The sequence below is a fragment of the Bos taurus genome, chromosome 10, assembly GCF_002263795.3.
Source record: "Bos taurus isolate L1 Dominette 01449 registration number 42190680 breed Hereford chromosome 10, ARS-UCD2.0, whole genome shotgun sequence".
NCBI classification, from domain to species: domain Eukaryota; kingdom Metazoa; phylum Chordata; class Mammalia; order Artiodactyla; family Bovidae; genus Bos; species Bos taurus.
Window position 1 is genome coordinate 25,263,293 of NC_037337.1, and position 24,013 is coordinate 25,287,305.

Here is a 24,013-nt window from a genome sequence, read left to right on the forward strand (position 1 = left end):
CGATAATGATTTAGCTTTCCTTCACACAAAATTATTCTCTATTATTACTAACCCCCATTTGAAAGAGTTTTCCAGGGGATGGAGCGGTAAAGAATATACTTGCCAATGCAGGGGACGAAACAGATGGGGGTTCAATCCCTGAGTCTGGAAGATCCCCTGGGAAATGGCAACCAGCTCCAGTATTCTTGCTTGGAAAATCCCATGGCCGAGGGAGCCTGGTGGGCTACAGTCCACAGGATGGCAAAGAATAAGACCCGACTGAGCGACTGAGCACTTGAAAACTCAGGATGAGTTTCGGAGGCAGGAGGTAGATGGGCCCCTGGGCTAGACAGCTGGTATGTGTCAAGCAGAGTAAAATTCAAGCTTTGTTTTTCCTACACACTCCAAGCACTGAGGGAAGAACCAATTCTACCTGTTGGAACTGTTCCTTTGACTTGCTTTTCATTGCTTTTGTTATTATAATCATACATAATGGGCTGCCTCAGAGAATCAACCCCTCTGCCTGACTGCTAAAGTGCTTTTGTTCATGGCCTGTCCACCTGTGGATGGTAGGAAAGAAGAAATTAATACATCCCCTGCCTGAGGCTTGCCATTCTAGGAGATGTTTGCCAGATTAATTTTGCCTTTTTGTTTCCTCACCTTCCCCTTCCCTGTTCTGTAAAAGAACCTGGCATTCAGACCCAGACAAGATGATTATTTTGAGACATTAGTCTGCCATCTTCTTGGTCAGCCAGCTTTCCAAATAAAGTCCTTGCCCCAACACCTCGTCTCTCAGATTCATTAACCTGTCATGCTAATTAGACTCAGTAACGAAGACAGTTGGGTGTTAGTTCTAAAAGTCTTGTAGGTCTTCATAGAACCGTTCCACTTCAGCTTCTTCAGCATTACTGGTTGGGGAATAGACTTGAATTACTGTGATATTGAATAGTTTGCCTTGGAAATGAACAGATATCATTCTGTAGTTTTTGAGATTGCATCCAAGTACTGCATTTCGGACTCTTTTGTTGACCATGATGGCTACTCCATTTCTTCTAAGGCATTCCTGCCCACAGTAGTAGATATAATGGTCATCTGAGTTAAATTCACCCATTCCAGTCCATTTTAGTTCGCTGATTCCTAGAATGTCGACATTCACCCTTGCCATCTCCTGTTTGACCACTTCCAATTTGCCTTGATTCATGGACATAACATTCCAGGTTCCTATGCAGTATTGCTCTTTACAGCATCAGACCTTGCTCCTATCACCAGTCACATCCACAACTGGGTATTGTTTTTGCTTTGGCTCCATCCCTTCATTCTTTCTGGAGTTATTTCTCCACTGATCTCCAGCAGCATATTGGGCACCTACCGACCTGGGGAGTTCCTCTTTCAGTATCCTATCATTTTGCTTTTTCATACTGTTCATGGGGTTCTCAAGGCAAGAATACTGAAGTGGTTTGCCATTCCCTTCTCCAGTGGACCACATTCTGTCAGACCTCTCCAGCATGACCCGCCTGTCTTGGGTGGCCCCACACAGCATGGCTTAATTTCATTGAGTTAGACAAGGCTGTTCTCCATGTGATTAGATTGACTAGTTTTCTGTGATTATGGTTTCAGTGCGTCTGCCCTCTGATACCCTCTCGCAACACCTACCATCTTACTTGGGTTTCTCTTACCTTGGACTTTATTTTGGGGGGCTCCAAAATCACAGCAGATGGTGATTGCAGCCATGAAATTAAAATATGCTTACTCCTTGGAAGGAAAGTTATGACCAACCTAGATAGCATATTCAAAAGCAGAGACATTACTTTGCCAACAAAGGTCTGTCTAGTCAAGGCTATGGTTTTTCCAGTAGTCATGTATGGATGTGAGAGTTGGACTGTGAAAAAAGCTAAGCACCAAAGAATTGATGCTTTTAAACTGCGGTGTTGGAGAAGACTCTTGAGAGTCCCTTGGACTGAAAGGAGATCAGTTGGGGTGTTCTTTGGAAGGAATGATGCTAAAGCTGAAACTCCAGTACTTTGGCCACCTCATGCAAAGAGTTGACTCATTGGAAAAGACTCTGATGCTGGGACTGATTGGGAGCAGGAGGAGAAGGGGACGACAGAGGATGAAATGGCTGGATGGCATCACCGACTCGATGGACATGAGTTTGAGTAAACTCTGGGAGTTGGTGATGGACAAGGAGGCCTGGTGTGCTGCGGTTCATGGGGTCACAAAGAGTCAGACACGACTTAGTGACTGAACTGAACTGAACTAAGACAATTAACAGCAAGAGCTGAGCTCTGCTAGAGTAAAAAAGTGACGACTTCTGAGGTCAAGAGGTCAAGGAAAACTGCACAGGCACAGAAATACTCCATGGTGCTCAAAAAGGAGGTGGCACCACCTCATAACAGACAATGCCAAGCATCCCACAAAGCTCTGTGCTGGGATCCAGCACAAGATGCAAAAGATGCCCATGCATCTTTCCAGAGTGTCCTAAAACAGGTCTGATGTGGGAAAAGGAGAGAGATATCTGGCCAAAGATAAACACAGACCCAGAAGAACTGCCCCATAAAGATGATTTAACCACCTCTTCACTGCACTCCTCATCTTCCTCCTCATTAGGGAGGATGCCCTTGTGTCTCCTGCATTGGCAGGCAGATTCTTTACCACTGCACCACCTGGGAAGCTTATTATTGGGGACTGATAAATAAAGGAAGCCTTTTATTGTTTCACACTATACTGTTTTTGGAAAGGTCACTGATATACATTCTTTAGTGCCAGCAGTAATTAGCTGCACCAGTCCCAAATGCTTAGTCAAAGAGTTGAAGTCCTTTAAGGAAAGAAGCCTCTAAGGATACTAGAAAAATAGTCTGGAGATAATGCAGTTAGAAATAAGCCATTGTCCTGGGTTTTTTGTTTGCTTGAGAGATGAGATCAATATTGTAAAGCAAATTTTCTGACTTGTGTTATATCAACTCACATGGCCAATCTCAAACTATTATAACTCAGCCCATCACTATTCCAAATGACACCAGAGTAAGTAACTTTCTCCAGCTTGTTGAAAATTCTATGGCTTCATTTTCCTTAGAATTCTGATTCTGGAGGACAAAAATTCCAAATTTCAGAAAATAGGAGTCCTTCCTTTGTAAAATGATAAAGAAAAAAGAATAGAAAAAAAAAAAAAAAGAAAAAATGAAGAAAAGAAAAATCTAAGATGCCCATGGGAACCAAACACTTCCAGGATTCTGTATTGTCTGTACTGTTTGCCTTCACAGAGCATGCCAACTTCCTAAATATAACAAAGACTGAGCTACAGTGTCCCAGGAGGTTTGTGTTCAGCTCCTCCTGCAGTCCCAGGCACTGTGTCACTCAGAGCACAGAAGTACTTGGCCGAGTCTTTCCAATGAGCTGGTATTTTCCTCAGGTGGAAGGACGTCTCACTGTTCCTAAATTCAGCCTCAAAACCTTTGATGCCTGAAACAAGATTGTCTCCAGACACGTACTTCAGGAGAAGCTGGAGTCCTTGGTTGGGGTACTGCATGTACCAGAAGAGATACGGTGAAACAGAAGATGAGTAGTTGCACTTCAGCTCCAGACGGGCTCCTTCAGAGACAGCAATGTGGTCATCAGGCTGGGTCACTGACTGGGCTCCAGCTCCTGCTGAAACATCAATGCTGAATCAGTGAACTCAGCTAAAACAAAAAGTCTCTATTCAACACGGAGCAATATTCCACGTGTGGACAAAGGAGTAAAATGGAGTAGTACTCACTCAGAAACAGGAGCATCTCAAGCATCAAGGTGAACACCAAGGTCATAGTAGAGCAGTGAAGCGGCAGTGAGCTCCTTTCTAACAGGTTCCCCACAAATAAGTCTGAAGACTGGCTGACTTGAACCCAGGTTTCTCTGAATAAGAATGACAAAGGATTTATATTTCTTCTGATGGAGGTTGTAGGGAGGTTGTTAGGAAGAGAAGCTGTCTTAACAAAATGCCTAACTCTGGTGTCTGAGATGCTTTACCTCTCACTGTGTAAAAAATGATCAGAATATCTCTTTAAACCATAGGGGTTTTGTGAGGTTCTTATGATCTTTTACAGAAAAGCAATTTCCAATTTAAGCAGCAGTGCCCTCCAGAGGCCAAATAGAGAACTACGGAGAAGTTCACTGTTTTCATTAACACGCCCCACCTTTTTATTTCCCTTCTGTGGTTGAATTCCAAAGCATTATGATTATGTACAGAAGAGGATTTATATGTTGTCAGCCTTGAACTGTATTAAATTTGGCTTTTTTAAAAAACACAGAATTGTGATTTTAAAATTCCCTGTGTTACTGGATAGCACAGGGAACTATATTCAATATCCAGGGGTAAACCATAATGGAAAAGAAAATAAAAAAGAAAGTCTATATATGTATAACTGAGTCACTTTGCTCTACAGAAGAAATTAGCATAACATTGTCAATCAGCTATACTTCAACTTTTAAGTGTTGGATACAAAATAATTTTTAGAATGAAACATAAAATCACAATGTTACAATTTTTTTAGTTTCCAGATTTAACTATGAGTCAGAAGGAAATACCATTAATCCAGAAGCCTTCACTAATAAAGGTGAAATTGAGACATTCTCAGATGAAGGAAAACTAAGAAAAGTGGTCACCAGAAGACCTATCCTAATAATGTCTAAAGGAAGCTCTATAAACAGAAATAAAATTATAAAAGAAGGAGTCTTGAAACAACAAGAAAGAATAAAGAATACAATAAGCAAATTATGGATAAATACAATAGACTTTTCCTCTTGAATTTCCTCAATTATATTTGGTGAAAATACAGCATATTATATATATATAATAATATAATTATATATCTGGTATAAATTATAACACTGTCTAATGAGGCTCTAAACATACATGGAGGAAATAATAAAGAAAATTATTTTGACAATCAGATCAGATCAGTCGCTCAGTCGTGTCCGACTCTTTGCGACCCCATGAATCGCAGCACACCAGGCCTCCCTGTCCATCACCAACTCCCGGAGTTCACTCAGACTCACGTCCATCGAGTCAGTGATGCCATCCAGCCATCTCATCCTCTGTCGTCCCCTTCTCCTCCTGTCCCCAATCCCTCCCAGCATCAGAGTCTTTTCCAGTGAGTCAACTCTTCGCAGGAGGTGGCCAAAGTACTGGAGTTTCAGCTTTAGCATCATTCCTTCCAAAGAAATCCCAGGGCTGATCTCCTTCAGAATGGACTGGTTGGATCTCCTTGCAGTCCAAGGGACTCTCAAGAGTCTTCTCCAACACCACACTTCAAAAGCACCAATTCTTCGGCGCTCAGCCTTCTTCACAGTCCAACTCTCACATCCATACATGACCACAGGAAAAACCATAGCCTTGACTAGACGAACCTTTGTTGGCAAAGTAATGTCTCTGCTTTTGAATACGCTATCTAGGTTGGTCATAACTTTCCTTCCAAGGAGTAAGCGTCTTTTAATTTCATGGCTGCAATCACCATCTGCAGTGATTTTGGAGCCCAGAAAAATAAAGTCTAACACTGTTTCCACTGTTTCCCCATCTATTTCCCATGAAGTGGTGGGACCGGATGCCATGATCTTCATTTTCTGAATGTTGAGCTTTAAGCCAACCTTTTCACTCTCCACTTTCACTTTCATCAAGAGGTTTTTGAGTCCCTCTTCACTTTCTGCCATAAGGGTGGTGTCATCTGCATATCTGAGGTTATTGATATTTCTCCCGGGAATCTTGATTCCAGCTTGTGCTTCTTCCAGTCCAGCATTTCTCATGATATACTCTGAGCACAACTTAAATAAGAAGGGTGACAATATATAGCCTTGAGGTACTCCTTTTCCTATTTGGAACCAGTCTGTTATTCCATGTCCAGTTCTAACTGTTGCCTCCTGACCTGCATACAGACTTCTTAAGAGGCAGGTCAGGTGGTCTGGTATTCCCATCTCTTTCAGAATTTTCCACAGTTTATTGTGATCCACACAGTCAAAGGCTTTGGCATAGTCAATAAAGCAGAAATAGATGTTTTTCTGGAACTCTCTTGCTTTTTCCATGATCCAGCTGATGTTGGCAATTTGATCTCTGGTTCCTCTGCCTTTTCTAAAACCAACTTGAACATCAGGAAGTTCCCGGTTCACATATAGGGGAGAATAAATAGGTGTAACGGGAGGCAATATTTATACATTTCATTCAAATAGGTAAAATAATATTACCAATAGACTGTGTTATGTAAATTCAGTAACTGAAGCAACCATATAAAAACAGCTATACAACAAGACACAGCTAAATGTTATAGGAGCTTCCCTTGTGACAGACCGTAAAAGAATCTTCCTACAATGCGGGAGACCTGGGTTCAGTCCCTGGGCAGACAAGATGCCCTGGAGAAGAGAATGGCTACCCACTCCAATATTCTTGCTTAGAGAATTCCATGGTAAGGCTACAGTCCATGAGGTCACAAAGAGTCAGACACAACTGAACAACTCACACACACACACACAACACTGCAGATAAATTGAAGTATAATCCTAGAAAATGTTGAATAACTCACAGGAGGTTAGAAGGAAAAACATAGGGGACCAAAAAAAAAAGCACAAACAAAAAATCAAATGGAAGGTTAAGACCTAAAATATCAAGACATTAAAAGCAAGTGATCTACACACAAAAACTAAGACACAGAAGTTGATCTGAACACACCAGTGACAAAACAGATCAGACAAAAAGTGGATTAAGAAACATGACCCAACTATAACTGTCTGAAAGAAATTCATTTCAAATAAAACATACTCAACTTGAAAGTAAAAGGATGGAAAAAGACGTATTATGCAAACATTAATCAAAGCCTCAGAAGAAATATAGGCTGTGCTGCTCACATTTTTTGGAGGCTTTGTGAGGTGGACAAAGCCAAAAAAAAAAAGAAGGAAGTATAATGGCTATATTAGTATCAGATAAATTAGACAGGCTGCTGAACAAAGAAAATTACCAGAGACAGAGAAATATTATCTACTGATGAAGAGGATAATTTACCAAGAAGACATAGCAATCCTAAATGTATATGTACCAATTAACAGAGCTGAAAAATAAGTGGAACAAAAATTAGAACTAAAAAGAAGAGACAAATCTAGAAACATAGTTAAATACTTCAATATTCCTCTCTCAACAACTGATAGAATAACTTGCCAGAAAATCAGCAGATGTATAGGAGAACTCAATAACACCATTAACCAGTAGGATTTAATAGTCAGCTATACAACACTCCACCCAACCAGAGCAGAATATACTTCTTTTCAAGTGTCCATGGAATATATACCAGGTACTTTGGCCACCTCATGTGAAGAGTTGACTCACTGGAAAAGACTCTGATGCTGGGAGGGATTGGGCGCAGGAGGAGAAGGGGACGACAGAGGATAAAATGGCTGGATGGCATCACTGGCTCGATGGATGTGAGTCTGAGTGAACTCTGGGAGTTGGTGATGGACAGGAAGGCCTGGCATGCTGTGATTCATGGGGTCACAAAGAGTCGGACATGATTGAGCGACTGAAATGAACTGAACTGAACTGAAGTCCAAATCTTGGGACCTAAAAAAACTCAATAAATCTAATGTAAAAAGCTGAAATAGAAAGAGTATGTTCTCCAACCACAATGAAATAATAGTATAAATAAATAACAGAAAGATACAGGAAAATTCCCAAACATTTGGCAACCAAACAACACACTTCTTAATAATCTATAGGTCATAGAGACTGTCTCAAGGGAAATCATTGAATTTCTCATTAATTGAGTAAAAATGAAAATACACATACCAAAATTGGGGAGACAGAGCAAAGAAGTATTGAGAGTGAAATTTTAGCACTACATGCAAATATTAAAAAAGAATAAATCTAAGCTTCTACCTGAAGAATCTATACAAGGAAAATATAAATTAATCCAAAACAAGCATAAGAAAATAATAAGGATTAAAGGAGAAATAAATGAAATTTAAAAGAGATAAACAATAGAGAAAATCAATGAAACAAAGAGTTGGTTCTTTAAGAGAATCAGTAAAACTGACAAACTTCTAGCAAAACAGACGGGTGGAGGAGGGTGTGAAGAACCGGGACAATGTCAGCCGGCTAATTAGCAGTATGGCATCCTATGTAATTGGTTAAGGATGAACATTTGTCTTTCTCCAGTTGGTCCTGGGCTTCCTTCATTACCGGGTCCAGCCCCGATTGGGTCCAGGGATTCCCTCGGGAGGACGGCGTTGGCGATTAAAAGATAAACAATAGATAAAAGGAGAGAGAGATAAGGAAAGAATTTTGCAGTTAAGAAAATAGAGGAAAGAAAAGAGGCTGATATTCCTTGGTTTACGCAGAAAGCCAATAAAGCCCCAGCACGGGACTTGCTCTGTTCACATAGGCTGCAGGCGCCCTCTCGAATAGCTGAAGGTGCCCCACCTTAGGCACCTTCTCGAGTGGGTCTTAGAAGCCCAGGTAGGAAAGTGAACACAGAGGGCGCCTGTGCTCCAGGGGATCAGCCTGAAAAGGAAAAGGAAAGAGAAAGAACAACATGGGGAGACCAAGCTTCGGTGAGCAAGGCCCACGCTTTCATTTTCCAAAGTAGTTTTTATACCTTAAGTTGTGCATAGAGGATAATGGGGGGAGGGGTAGAGTCATGCAAGGTCAGCAGTCCTTGATCCTTATCGAAGCCAGGCTTTCTTTCTGCAAACTTATCATATGCAAAAGCTTTAGGTGATTTACATCATCTTCTGGCCAGGAGGCCTGTTAACATTTTATGACCCTGTCTTCAGAAAACTTTTTTTTTCTCTAAAGGTGATTATTCTAAAGTCAGGCGCCACCCTCCGAAAGCATTAGATAACATTGCATTCCTATAGAGCAAAAGTGTGGTGGGATATAACAAGAAAAGAATTAACTCAAGGGTCCAAGATTACAAGCATTAAAGCTACTACTTCCATTTCTATACACCAACTATATTAATCAATACACTCCCAGGGACACAGTAGGTAAGGGATATGGAAACTTGGCAGCAAGCATTAGCTCAACAAAGAAATCTCTACTAGTCCTATTCTAAGAATTTTAACTATCTGAGAAGCTCTGCATTGTTAGAATATCTTAAGCTTCCCGTGCCTCTCGTGGTTGGGAGGCTGTGAATCTGAACAAACCTGTCAGGCAAGCTAGAAAGTCATCAGGGGGGTTTGAATTGAAATACTCCTATTATGCCTAGGAGACTTATTAACTAGAGTTTTAAGTTGATTTTCTTCAGAGAAAGGTGATCGGGGATAGCCCCCCCTTAATGTCAGAAGAGTTGGTGAAAGTCGTAAAATAGTAAAAACAGACAGATTCTGATTTGAGGGTAGACGCTCAGGCAGATCCAGGGGGGGGGGGGGGGCGCCTTGAGCCCTGACTCACCTTGCCCATCAGGGCTCTCCCGCATGACCTTGTCATGGGTGGGAACTCGCATGCTTGCTCCCAGCACTTCATCGCTCAGTTGGTAAAGAATCCACCTGCAATGCAGGAGACCCCAGTTCAATTCCTGGGTAGGAAAGATCCACTGGAAAAGGAATAGGCTACCCAGTATTCTTGGGCTTCCCTTGTGGCTCAGCTGGTAAAGAATCCCCCTGCAATGCAGGAGACCTGGGTTTGATCCCTGGGTTGGAAAGATCCCCTGGAGAATTGAAAGGCTACCCACTCCAGTATTCTGGCCTGGAGAATTCCATGGACTGTATAATCCATGGGATCACAAAGAGTTGGACACAACTAAGAGACTTTCACTAACTAACACTAACAGTTGGTCCTGAGTTGAATGAACTTCCGAAGTATTATGCTAAGTAAAATAAACAATGCAAAAATGCCATGGATTGTGTGATTCTGTTCGCATGAAATACATAAAATATGGAAATCCATGGTCAGAAAGCAGGTTGGTGGCTTCCAGGGACATGTGCATGGGGAGCATGGGGAGTGACTGTTTTGTGGGTATGTGGTTTCCTTTTGGGGTGATGAAAAGGTTTCAAATCTAGGTAGAGGTAGTGATTGTGCATGTTGTGAATATACTAGATGCACACTTAGTTGTTCATTTAAAAGAGTGAACTGTGTGAAATGTTACTTAATCTCAACAAAACTACTGTTTTTTAACTTTTCATTTTACATTAGAAAAAAGCAGGTTAACAATGTTGTATTAGTTTCAGGTGTACATCAAAGTGATTCTGCTATACAATCAGATCAGATCAGTTGCTCAGTCATGTCTGACTCTTTGCAACCCCATGAATCGCAGCTAGCCAGGCCTCCCTGTCCATTACCAACTCCCGGAGTTCACTCAGACTCATGTCCATCGAGTCAGTGATGCCATCCAGCCATCTCATCCTCTGTCGTCCCCTTCTCCTCCAGCCCCCAATCCCTCCCAGCATCAGAGTCTTTTCCAATGAGTCAACTCTTTGCATGAGGTGGCCAAAGAACTGGAGTTTCAGCTTTAGCATCATTCCTTCCAAAGAAATCCCAGGGCTGATCTCCTTCAGAATAGACTGGTTGGATCTCCTTGCAGTCCAAGGGACTCTCAAGAGTCTTCACCAACACCACAGTTCAAAAGCATCAATTCTTTGGTGTTCAGCCTTCTTCACAGTCCAACTCTCACATCCATACATGACCACAGAAAAAACCATAGCCATGACTAGACGGACCTTTGTTGGCAAAGTAATGTCTCTGCTTTTCAATATGCTATCTAGGTTGGTCATAACTTTCCTTCCAAGGAGTAAGCGTCTTTTAATTTCATGGCTGCAGTCACCATCTGCAGTGATTTTGGAGCCCAGAAAAATAAAGTCTGACACTGTTTCCACTGTTTCCCCATCTATTTCCCATGAAGTTGTGGGACCGGATGCCATGATCTTTGTTTTCTGAATGTTGAGCTTTAAGCCAATTTTTTCACTCTCCACTTTCACTTTCATCAAGAGGCTTTTGAGTTCCTCTTCACTTTCTGCCATAAGGGTGGTGTCATCTGCATATCTGAGGTTATAGAGATTTCTCCCAGCAATCTTGGTTCCAGCTTGTGTTTCTTCCAGTCCAGCGTTTCTCATGATGTACTATGCATATAAGTTAAATAAACAGGGTAACAATATACAGCCTTGACGTACTCCTTTTCCTATTTGGAACCAGTCTGTTGTTCCATGTCCAGTTCTAACTGTTGCTTCCTGACCTGTGTACATGTGTCTATTCTTTTTCAAATTCTTTTCCCATTTAGATTGTAAAACTATTATTTAAATTGAAGTTGATGAAAATCTAATGATCAAAGTATTCATAGTATAATTTTAGATCATTTTATCAGATTTTTAAAAAACTAATTTATTTATTTTAATTGGAGGATAATTATTTTACAATATTGTGATGGTTTTTGCCATACATCAACATGAATCAGCCACAGGTATACCTGGGTCCCCACCATCCTGAACACCCCTCCCACCTCCCCTGCCACCCTGTCCCTCTGGGTTGTCCCAGAGCATGGGCTTCGGGGGCCCTGCTTCATGCATGGAACTTGCACTGGTCATCTATGTTACCTATGGTAATGTACATGTTTCAGTGCTATTCTCTCAAATCATCCTACCCTTGCTAATTGCCTCTATCTGGAAGGAAAGTCAATGTAGAAAACCCCTTAATGGAAAAAGTTTCCTCAGCGCCAAGACAGGACGTGGTTGGAGCCCCATCTGCAGTTTGAGTACTGGGAACAGGTTCCCTCTGTGTACTGTGCCTCACAGCACAGAGGTAGGTGGTCGAGTCACTGTGCTGAGAAGTTGCAATGTATAAAGCACTGTGTCTTGATGATTTATCCAACGAGACTGTAATTCTTCCACTTGCTTGCTCTTTCTGATTCGCCTGAATTGACAGTAGAGATGTGAGCCCTTTCCCGGGATCCTGCCGGAACCACTGAAGGAAGTACAGAGCGCTGTCAGTGTAACTGCAGTTAAGAACCACGCTGTCTCCCTCTCTCACGTTCAGAGCTTCAGGACTCTGACTCACGTCCTGTTTAGTGCTCACCCCTGTTCAGAAAGAGAAAACAGACAGGCTGGTTAGTGGCTGATTATTCTTTGAAAACTAATTTTAAGTTTACTTTTTTGCTATCTACAGGAACTCCCAGAAACCATGCAGGTACAACTCCCAGACTTCCTCTCTTCCCTGGGGAGGAATATCCGGGAGTTGCCCATTCTTTGCCCATTTCCAAATCCCTTTAACTCACAGTCTAGTTGTAACCAAAGGATGAGCAGGCTTAGGGATTTGTCCATTCCTTCTGTTATGTAGACTCACTGAGAACTGAGTTCTTGTGTCTGTAAAATGTTCAAGGACTCACAGGATAAAAGATCTACTTTGCTGCCTCTTGTTTTCAAAACTTTCTACAGGAAACACAGCGTCAGCCCAGCCAATCAGAGCAAGTCACATAGGCATGGAGGAGGCCGGCGCCAGAAGCCCATCTGCCAAGAGTGGGAGGTTGCAATGGAAACACCACCATCTCAGGACCAAGCCCAGCCTTGCCAGACAAATGCTTATCTCTTTCCCTCCTCTTTCCCTCCTCCTAGGGAAAACAATTTTTAACACATCAGATTTGTAGAATGTGGTTAAGTATGTACATAGAGGGGCTTCTCCGATGGCTCAAACAGTAAAGAATCTGCCTGCAATTCAGGAGACCGAAGTTCGATCTCTGGGTGGGGAAGATCCCCTGGAGATAGGAATGACAACCCACTCCAGTATTCTTGCCTGGAAAATTCCATGGACAGAGGAGCCTGGTGGGCTACAGTCCATGGGGTGGCAAAGACTCAGACACTAATGAGTAACTAATACACACAGGTACCTAGAGAGAAATGTAAGCGTAGGTACAGGGAGGGAGGAGAGAGGGGGGTTCGGGATGGGGAATATGTGTATACCTGTGGCTGATTCATGTTGATGTATGGCAAAACCAATACAACATTGTAAAGTAATTAACCTCCAATTAAAATAAATAAATTTATATTTTTTAAAAAAAGAAAAAAATTACACAGTAAAAAAAAATAAGTTTGCAATTTGAAGTTAAAAAAAAAGAAAAGAAGAAATCATAGGTTTTACTGCACAGCTGTAGCTGAACCTCTTCAGATTCCTGTAACTGCTCCCTCCTCTTGCCACTTCAGTTCTTAAGAATTATTTTCTTTAATTCACACTTTCTTGAAAATCCCTTTCTATCATTTCTCAGCCATCAAGTTGCAAAAAGAGTTAAGAATCATAATATTCACATTCAATGTGTGTGATAAATCAGGAAATGGGCACTTTCACATTCTATAGCTGAAGCACAATAAACTGTGGAAAACTCTGAAAGAGATGGAAATACCAGACCACCTGATCTGCCTCTTGAGAAACCTGTATGCAGGTCAGGAAGCAACAGTTAGAACTGGACATGGAACAGCAGACTAGTTCCAAATAGGAAAAGGAGTAAATCAAGGCTGCATATTGTCACCCTGCTTATTTAACTTAGGTACAGAGTATATCATGAGAAACGCTGGGCTAGAGGAAGCACAGCTGGAATCAAGATTGCTGGGAGAAATATCAATAACCTCAGATATGCAGATGACACCACCCTTACGGCAGAAAGTGGAGAACTAAAGAGCCTCTTGATGAAAGTGAAAGTGGAGAGTGAAAAAGTTGGCTTAAAACTCAACATTCAGAAAACTGAGATCATGGCATCCTGTCCCATCATTTCATGGGAAATAGATGGGGAAACAGTGGAAACAGTGTCAGACTTTATTTCGGGGGGCTCCAAAATCACTGCAGATGGTGATTTCAGCCATGAAATTAAAAGACGCTTGCTCCTTAGAAGGAAAGTTATGACCAACATAGACAGCATATTAAAAAGCAGAGACATTACTTTGCCAACAAAGGTCCATCTAGTCAAGGCTATGGTTTTTCCTGTGGTCATGTATGGATGTGAATGTTGGACTATAAAGAAAGCTGAACGCAGAAGAATTGATGCTTTTAAACTGTGGTGTTGGTGAAGACTCTTGAGAGTCCCTTGGACTATGAGAAGATCCAACCAGTCCATCCTAAGGGAGATCATTCCTGGGTGTTCATTGGAGGGACTGATGTTGAAGCTGAAGCTCCAGTACTTTGGCCACCTGATGCAAAGAGCTGACTCATTTGAAAAGACCCTGATGCTGGGAAAGATTGAGGGCAGGAAGAGAAGGGGACAACAGAGGATGAGATGGTTGGATGGCATCACTGACACAATCGACATGCGTTTGGATGGACTCCGGGAGTTGGTGATGGACAGGGAGACCTGGCATACTGCAGTTCATGGGGTCGCAAAGAGTTGGACATGACTGAGCAACTGAACTGAAGTATAAGCTAAATAAGATTCATAGGTGTTATTTACATATCATTGGCCAGAAATTTCACTTGTCTGAGAATTTTTTAAGAAATAGCCTAATAAATACATTATGAAATTGCATATTGTATGCAGCAAGGATATTTAAATATCCTTCAATACAAATATTCAATACATTATGATAGACTGATCCCAGTGGGCAGTGGTGGGGCTGAGGACACAGAGGAGGAAGGGATGGATTCCAACAGAGGGACCAAACTTTTGCCAGCTGTGGGTATGAGAACAAGAAGGCACTGCCCAGGGACAGAGCTGCCATTGGCTGACATGGGGCAGGCAGAGGCAGAAAAGGCTTGGGGCCAGTCAGAGGCTGGGTTTGGGTGATGCCAAGGGAGAGGGGCCTGTGAGAGTCCACGTGGAGTGTAAGGGAGGCAGCTGGGAAGTTACAAGAGACTGGTGTTCAGGACTGCTCTCTGGGCAGGGTTATGAACTGGGGATTCATTGCTTTGTGGTGGTGTTCCAGGTCTAGTGGGGGCAAGATACTGTATAGTTGTCAAAAGAGTAAGTAGACTTATTTCTGACTTGCAAAGATTTGGGGCACTTATTCAAACTGGTTATTTAAATTTTAAGTTAATTCTTGTTGGAGTATAGCTGATTTACAATGTTATGTTACTTTCTGCTGTACAGCAGAAATACTTTCAAACTGTTTAATTCTGGAGTTTTTTTTTTTTTTAATTCTCATTTTATGTTGCCTGCCACATTTATCTCAGAAATCCCTTCATCTTTAAACATGTTTAAGGCTAAGTTTCCTTACCTGAGGATAGATTAATATTACTTTGTGGGTTTTAGATTACAGAAGGAGTATCTAAAGTGCTGAGCAATGGACTTGACATATGGTAGTGGTTCAATAAATGATAATAAAGACTCTGATGTTGAAGATGAGAATGACAAAAAGTCAGGTAGAAATAAGAATCTCATGATAATTCTCTGATCTATTCCACTGAAGACATTGGGCAGACTATAAAGCTATAAACCCAAAAGATTAAAACTGAACAAAACCAGATGATATGGATAAGAATACCTGTGTCTCTCTCCATGAATCAGGAAGCTTCCACTTCTTCTTCCCTTCTTTGTAAACCTCCTCTCTTCTTCTACCCACAAAGGAAGAGTGAGGAGGGCTGATTCTGTCATTCAGAGTCCATTTATGAGTAGGATATTGAAAAAAAAGTGAAAATGCTAGTCGCTCATTCATGTCAACTCTTTGCGACCCCATGGCCGGCATCCTGCCAGGTTCCTCTGTCTATGGAATTCTCCAAGCAAGCATACTAGAGGGAGTAGCCAATCCCTTCTCCAGGGGATCTTCTTGACCCAGGGATTGAACCCGTGTCTCCTGCACTGCAGGAGGATTCTTTACCATCTGAGCCACCAGAGAAGCCCAGGAGATCAGTTCTCAGTCTAACTTAAAACATAGGACTCCAGAGTCCACTTATTCTGCTAATAGCTCCTGCATTTTGAAGTCTTTGCCTACCTGTGATAGTGCATTTCTATAGAGGGCTAATTTAGTGCCCTGGGAATGGCTGCCTCTTCTTTCTCTTTCAGCCCAGATGCCTGAAAAGTAAATCAACTCTTGGCCAATTTGAGGTGTGTCCTATCTTTCCACCTCATCCTTATAGGAATTCTGAGCTTGCTATTCTGGATTCAGAAGAAAGTAAGAAACTCTACTTAGGCATGAACCTCAAACCCACCTTTCCTAGAGGTAATCAGAGGACCAGTGATATTAGGTCCTGGAGGAAATTAGGTCCAGGGGTCAGCTAAAAGTCCTTCTTCACTTTCTGTTTGTATTAAGCCTATATATACAGCATCTTCAGGAATCTTCCCAGTGGTGAGCAGGGCAGGGTTTGGCCATTCTTAGGTCCCTGACAATATCCCCATAGGATATTAAATCCCCACTTCAAATGGAAATATTTTAGTTGAATAATAATTAATATATGACATCAAAACATGCAAGATGCAGCAAAAGCAGTACAGAAAGTCCCTGACTTATGGCTTTCCAACTTTACAATGGCACAAAAATAATATGGATTCAGTAGAAACTGCACTTCTAGTTTTGAATTTTGATCTTTTCATGGGCTAGTGTGATGCTGTCTTTTAATGCTGAACATCAGCAGCAACTTGCAGCTCCCAGTCAGTGACTCGATCACAAAGGTAAACAAGCAACATACAACCATTCTGAACCTAGACAGCCACTCAGCTTATCATCTTCAGCACAGTGCCAAATAAATTACATGTGGTAGCCAGCATCAAATTATAAGATAGGCTTTCTATTAGATAATTTTGCCCAACTGTTGGCTAATATAAGTGTTCTGAAGATGTTTAAGGTAGGCTAGGCTGAGTTATGATGTTCAGAGTTCAGGTGTATTAAATGAACTTTTGACTAAAGATATTATCAGCTTATGATCAGTTTTTAGCACATAACACCATTGTAAGTCAAGGAATATTTGTAATTAGAGACAAATTTATTAATTTAAATTATATTTTTCAGAAAAGAAGAAATGTTGAGAATTAACAGGCAAAGTTGCAACTAAAAGAACTAGAAAAAGTAGCAAGTTAAAATAAAAGAAAGTAATGGTAGCAAATAATAAAACATGAGCAGAAAAAAACACAGTTTATCAACCATCATAAGAGAAAAATAAATATATAAATAACCCTTTATCTGTTAGACTAACTGAATCCAAAATAAGGATTATTAAGTTTCTCCCATAAGGCTATGCTTACATGACCTCACTATAGTGAACTTTCTGAAAATTGTTTCTAAATTAATTCTAAATTAAAAACCCTACACAAATTCTTCTATAGGTAGAAGAGAAGCTTTAAACTGCAAGTTACCTAATGAATCATTACAATCTTGATACCAAAATCTGACATTAACATGGAAAAGAAAAAGTTGAATACTAATATCATTCAGGAAAATGGGGGGAAGAGCTCAATAAAATATTAGCAAATCAATGTTTCATTATGTGAAACAGACAAAACAACATTCCTAAGAGCATTTAACTCTAGAAGTGAAAGTTGGTTTCACATTTAAAAATCAATTTAAATAAATAAAGAATATTTATCAAAAACACTATAATTAATAGTCACAGTGAAATAGTGAATGCTTTACCTCTGAGTTTGGGAATAAGAATTCTATTCAACATTTTATAGGTGATCTTAGCCAGTTAAGTAGGACTTGCTACATCCTTTGTGGGGTGCAGTTAAAATGAAAATGCAGAAAGCCAAGTAGGCTGGGGAGTCATCTCGTAGGACCACTGCCCAAACCCCAGACCTACTGAAGAGCTTTCAGTCAGTGAACACACAGAGGTGCTAGGCAAGTGGTCCCTGGAGAGGACACGGAAGCTCTACAGTTCCACTCACAAACCTGACCCTACATGCCTCTGCCATCTGGATATTCACCTGTATCCTTTATCATAGCCTTTTATAACAAACAGGTGAAAATAAGTGGAATATTTCTCCTAGTTCTGTGAGTCACTCTAGTGAATTAATTGAGCCCAGGGTTTTGTTTTGTTTTGTCTTATCTTGATTTGGGAATCTTCTACCTACAGTCTTTTGTTCAGAAGCACAGTTGATCCCTTGGGCTTGTGACTGTCATGTTTTTTTCAAGTAGAAAGTGTCAGAACTGACTAGAATGATAGGATACTCGGGTGGGATTGCAGAGAATTGCTTGGTGTGGGAAAATACACATCTGTTGATCAGAAATGTTTTGTGCAAGGAGTAAAGGAGACTCATAGGAAAAAAAGACATAATAGGGCAGAACTGGATTTTTCCCTACACAAGAAGGAAAAAAAATGTTTTTTTTTTCCCCTCACACACAGCTTTTTTCACAATAGCACAAAACTGTAATCAATCCAAACAACCCAAATATCTACTTTTGGGAGGATGGATAATTAAATTGTTAGATATTCATATAGAGGAACTCTACACATCAATTAAAAAAAGAACAAATAAGACATAAGCAAAGTGACACCAATGAATTGCAAAGATATTATTTTGAGTGAAGAAAACCAGATATAATATATACTATGCATGTAGATATTAACAAGTGTAAAATTTCATTGAGTTCTAAGCTTCAGTTTTGTACACTTTATTATATGTATTGTAAGAGTTGGACTGTGAAGAAAGCTGAACGCCAAAGAATTGACGCTTTTGAACTGTGGTGTTGGAGAAGACTCTTGAGAGTCACTTGGACTGCAAGGATGTCCAACCAGTCCATTCTAAAGGAGATCAGCCCTGGGTGTTCTTTGGAAGGAATGATGCTAAAGCTGAAACTCCAGTACTTTGGCCACCCCATGCGAAGAGTTGACTCATTGGAAAAGACTCTGATGCTGGGAGGGGTTGGGGGCAGGAGGAAAAGGGGATGACAGAGGATGAGATGGCTGGATGTCATCACCAGCTCGATAGACATGAGTTTGAGTGAACTCCGGGAGTTGGTGATGGACAGGGAGGCCTGGCGTGCCGTGATTCATGGGGTTGCAAAGAGTTGGACAAAACTGAGTGACTGAACTGAACTGAACCTCAGTTACAGACAGAGAGAGAAGAGAAAGCCAAGAATCATTTTGAATGTTGAGATAAATGTCAGTGTCATCACCTGAGAATAAAAAGTGGTTCCTCTGGGGAGGCAAAAATAAACTATGTAGAAGAGTGGGAAGAAAAAGAGAGCGCTATTTGATTTTGTAAATAAATGAGAGTATTATTTTGATTAAAAAAAGAAATTTTACTTTTAAAAAGGATGAGAAAGTGAGAATCTCAGATGAGACAAGGTTGAAAAATAATCATTGGCTTTATCACCACCAAAGCCACTGGTTTAAGTGAGAGCATCTCTCAGAGTAATGCTCACAGAAGTCAGGTTCAAGGAGGGGAGGACTGGACTTGAAGAAATGGAGACAGTAAGTCTATACAGTCAGCTAATTTGATTATTAAGGAGAAGAGAAATGTAGTAATAGGGCTGGTGGAGATATGACCTTCGAGAATGTATTAAAATGGGAAAGATTCTCTTACACACATGTGGCCAGATTATCATAAGAGAATGCAAAAAAAAATTATTTCAGGGAAGAAGGTACATTCCTGTGGCGTCTTTTCAAGGGGCCCAAGACTGGAAACCAAGACTCCATACCACCACTATCCCTTTTGAATCTACACGAGGGAAGCTCTGGACTATTTAAAAGAGCAGACTGATCCATGGACACACAGGGGGCACTGTCTAGGATCCTGGACAGAATGCCCAGTAATCTCTGCTGTCTGGCTGCGTCACAAGACTTCGTTCTCCAGAGGACCACTTGGGAAGAGGCTCTGGGTGCTCAGGAGGAAGGAAAACAGCAAAGACGCCCTTATTCTAGAGCCCCAGCTTCAGGGTTTGGGTACAGTCTGCAGGTGCCTGGGGAGCATTGTGTCTGCACAGCGCAGAGGTAAGTGGCTGAGTCTTCAGGTTTTGGGGCTTCGATGTGCAGAGAACTTCCTTTCTTTAACAAGGTGGCTCTCAGTCTTTCTTTCTGCTTTTCATCCCCAACTGAGTAAAGAAGGAAGAGGAGTTCAGGGCCCTTCCCGAGATCTTGTCTGTACCACTGTAGCCCTCTAAAACTGCTGTAGCTGCAGTTGAGACTGAGACTGTCCCCCTCCTGGATTCTCAGGGTCTGAGGACTCTGCTCCACTTGGTCTTCACCACTCAACCCTGTTCAGGAAAACAAAATCAGAAACAATACAAAGCTTTCAGTTCAGCAGTACTTAAAAATTCCAACACAAAGCCTGGGATAAGCAGTGTCTAAACTCCTCTCTCTCCTCCCCATCTTTGGGAAAATGTGCCCATAGGGTCTCATCTCTTAACCTGCAACTTACATCCAAGGTGAAGCCACAAGACTATGAATGCACATTCCAGCATGTTCTCCATCCTGCCATCTCACTCTTGATGCAATCTTAATGATTCCAAATCTTCTCCCCTGAAGAGCTCCTCCTGTGTCTTAGTTCTTCTCTAATGCACAGGAGAGCCTTTCTGTTCCAGGCTCAGCCAGTCACGAGCAAATCCTCTAGTAGCTGTCGTGCTTTTGACTTTTAAGGCACTGGAAAAATGAAAAGAATGGAATCACTGCCACCTGGTGGCCACAAACACAAACATTTCACAGGACCAACTATGCCACCCACAAAGACATATATTCAGGGAAGGACATCTTTTATGTTGGTGGCCATAGTACATAGGAGGTCTAACAGAGTAATCAGAAAAGCCTTCTCTGCCTGCAATTTTAATCATGTCATTGTTCCTTGAATGTACTTTAAAGCTAAACTGCTACCAAGGGTTATAGGAGTTTAGCTCAAGCATCAGTGTAATGGGGCTTACCAGGTGGCACTACTGGTAAAGAATCCATCTGCCAGTGCAAGAGGTGCCAGAGACATGGGTTCAGTCCCTGGGTCAGGAAGGTCCTCCAGAGGAAGGCATGGCAGACCACTCCCATATTCTTGCCTGGAGAATCCCATGGACAGAGGAGCTTGGCAGGCTACAGTCCATGGGGTCGCACAGAGTCGGACACGACTGAAGGGACTTAGTAGCAGTGGCATTGGTGTAATGGATTGTGTTTCCCTCTACAGTACACAAGAATCTCAGCAGGTGAGACCTTAAAAAGACTAGAGTGCTGAGAGAAGCAGAGGGATAGAATAGTTGTGCATCTGACTGGAAACCTCTTTGACAGAGAATTGGGAGCATAAATTAAGAAATCTATTTCTTCAAATAATTTTATGCCTGGCTTCAGGGACCAAGCATAACTAAAACTCAGGGTCAAGAACTCGATAGATCTTAGGAGGACAGAACAGGCGACCATGCAGAAGGAAAGAAAAGCTCTCCAATATAGACATCAGACAGGTCAGAAAGCCACAGGGCAGAGTGGGTAGCAGAAGATAAGTACAGCAAAACTAGCATTGCTCGATGTGCCTGGTTCTATGACACCCCGTTGGATTTTGTCACTGAACGTGTGTCTCTGTTGTGGAGTTGACCACCATTTTTAGGAGCTTTCTTAAGACTTGTCTGAATGGCACACTCTGCCCCAACCCCATTAGCTTCAATGTGGAAAAAGAGCATCAGCTCTCAGCTGCACTGTTTTGATGTCACCTTATCCTTTACCCACTCAGTGACAAGAAAGAATAAGCAGCACAGAAGTTCTTACACTAACAGTGTTTGGAGTTTGTTGTTCTTGGACTTTTTATTTGAAAATTTGGTAATTTCTCAGTGATTTAAAAGTCACTGAACTAACATATCCATTGTAGCATCCTTTGATTTAATTCATTTTAACCACACTTAGCAAGCTCTCTTACAATCATATTTAGAAGGCAGCTTTTCTTTGCTTTTGGATGTGTATCTCAGAAAGAAGATGAGAAAGATAACTGCAAGATAAATGCAGGAGCTCTTTGTAGAATAGACACTAAATGAATCCACGAGCTGGATGAGGGATGTGTAACAAAGCTCAAGAGATGATTTACAGTTGTGAACTTTATGAAAATTGCATGTCATTTTAAAAATACTTTTAATCTGAAATCACTATAGATTCATGGAAGTTTCCAAAAATGTACAAGGAGGCTCTGTGTACTCTTTACTCGGTCTCCTTCATGGTATCTACACCAGGAAATTAACATTAGTAAAATCTACAGGTTTCAATTTTTAGATTTCCCCAGTTTTGCATGCAGTCATGTGTGTGTGTGTGTGTGTGTGTGTGTGTGTGTTGCTCTATTCAATTTACACATGTAGATTCATGTATTCATGTATATCACATGTATAGGCTCATCACCACAATCAAGATGCACAACTGTTTCATCATAACAAGGTTTCCCTAGGCCACGCACACCTTTGTAGCCACACTGACCCCCTTCCCTAATCATTAACCCCAGACAATCACTAATCTGTTCTTCATCCATACAATTTTGTTGTTTAGTAATGTCATAGAGTGGCTTCCTTGGTGGCTCAATGGTAAAAGAATCTGCCTGCCAAGGCGGGAAATGCATATTTAATCCTTGGGTCAGGAAGATCCTCTGGAGAAGGAAATGGCAATCCACTCCAGTATTCTTGCCTGGGAAATCTCTTGGAGAGAGGAGCCCGGTGGGAGTCCATGGGATTGCAAAGAGTCAGGCATGACTTATCGACTAAACAACAACAATGTCCTAGAAATGGAATTATACAGAAGTAACCAATGAGATTTTTTTCACTTAGCATAAGTAGTAAAATCATGAGATCTATCCAAATTACTGTATGTGTCCAACTTGTTGGTCTTCTTATTTCTGAATAGTATTCCATGGTATAGATGCGCCACAGTTTGCTTAGCCAATAACCCCTGAGGGACACTGGGTTGAATCCACATTTCGGCTGCTGTGAATAAAGCTGTTATGAATATTCAGGCACGAGTTTTTATGTGAATAAAATCTTTTATTTATTTAGAATAAGTGTCCAAATGTGTGACTGCATGTTTAGTCTTATGAGAAACTGCCAAGCTATTTTCCAGAATGCCCATATCATTTTATATCTTCATCAGCAATTTGTGAATGATTGAGTTTTTCCCACACGTTTGCCAGAATTTAGTGTTATCACTATTTTTTATTTTAGCCCCGCTGAGATTTGTGCAGTGATATTTCACTGTGGCTTTAATTTGCATTTCTATGATGGCTAATATTGTTGACCATCTTTCAGGTGCTGATTTGCAATCTGCATATCCCCTCTTTGGTGAAACACCTGTTCGAATCCATTGCCCGTTTTCTTCCCTCACAGCTCAGTTGGTAAAGAATCCACCTGCAATGCAGGAGACCTAGGTTCAATCCCTGGGTTGGGAAGATATACTGGAGAAGGGAAAGGCTACCCACTCCAGTATTCTGGCCTGGAGAGTTCCAGGGACTGTGTAGTCCGAGGGGTCGCAAAGAGTCGGACATGACTGAGCGACTTTCACTTTCACCCCCAGTCTGTAACTTTAACAGGGTCTTTTACAGAGGAAAGGTTTTTAATTTTGATTCAGTTTGGTGTGTGCATGTGTGTGTGAGTGTATCATGCTTCAGTGTCAAATCTAAGATTTACTTAGCTGCAAGCCTGAAGTTTTTATCTTATGTTTTTTTTTAAGAGTTGCAGTTTTATATTTTAAATTTAAGCCCATGATCCATTTTGAGTTAACTTTTATAATGTATATATATTTTAATATTTTTTAAAAGGGCTGTGTCATCATCTTTGTTTCAGCCTTTACCTATTTGTTGTTATCAAGTAACTAGTTCAAAGCAACATAACCAAAATGTGGATTGAAGACTTCTCATAGGGGAGCAGAAAAAAAAAATTTGTTCTTTGAGCCTGTGACTTTCCCTTTTTATACTTACTGTGATTTCTCTACCTAAAGAGTAAAGTCAAAACTGTAGTAAAATGCCAAGCCCTTCTTGATTCATCACCTCTGAAATCCTCTTTCATGTATTATAGGGCAATGCTTTCTAGTATAGATTCAGAAAAGGGTTACATCTGTCTTATGACTGAAGATAACTGTAATCTCTTCTAACATTCACATTTCAAAGTTCTCTGAGAAAAATGCCTATCAATATTTAAGTCATCAAACTGAGCTAAAAGTCAGAATCTCCTTTATTGTCTATAACTTCTTTCCTATAATTGAGCATGTGTTTCTTGAAGAAGAGACTACTTTTTACAAATTGTCTCA

The 24,013-nt window shown here is 41.1% G+C and overlaps 1 protein-coding gene across 1 annotated transcript; it reads right to left on the reverse strand.

The window, feature by feature from the left end:
• Window positions 1-11,005: 11,005 nt before the first annotated feature.
• On the reverse strand, window positions 11,006-12,510 carry LOC100296752 (T cell receptor alpha variable 21). Its single transcript, XM_002690588.5, has 2 exons — window positions 12,195-12,510; window positions 11,006-11,997 (listed from the first exon to the last, which is right to left on the reverse strand). The coding sequence occupies exons 1-2, from the start codon at window positions 12,238-12,240 to the stop codon at window positions 11,570-11,572; spliced, it is 474 nt and encodes a 157-aa protein (XP_002690634.2). The 5' UTR covers window positions 12,241-12,510; the 3' UTR covers window positions 11,006-11,569.
• Between the last annotated feature and the right edge of the window lie 11,503 nt (window positions 12,511-24,013).

Coding starts and splice junctions, on each gene's coding strand:
- LOC100296752 (XM_002690588.5), bottom strand. CDS start 12,240: ATGGACAAATCCCTAAGCCTGCTCATCCTTTGGTTACAACTAGACT. Junction 11,998..12,194: donor CCTTTGGTTACAACTAGACT/GTGAGTTAAAGG, acceptor CTTTCTGAACAG/GGGTGAGCACTAAACAGGAC.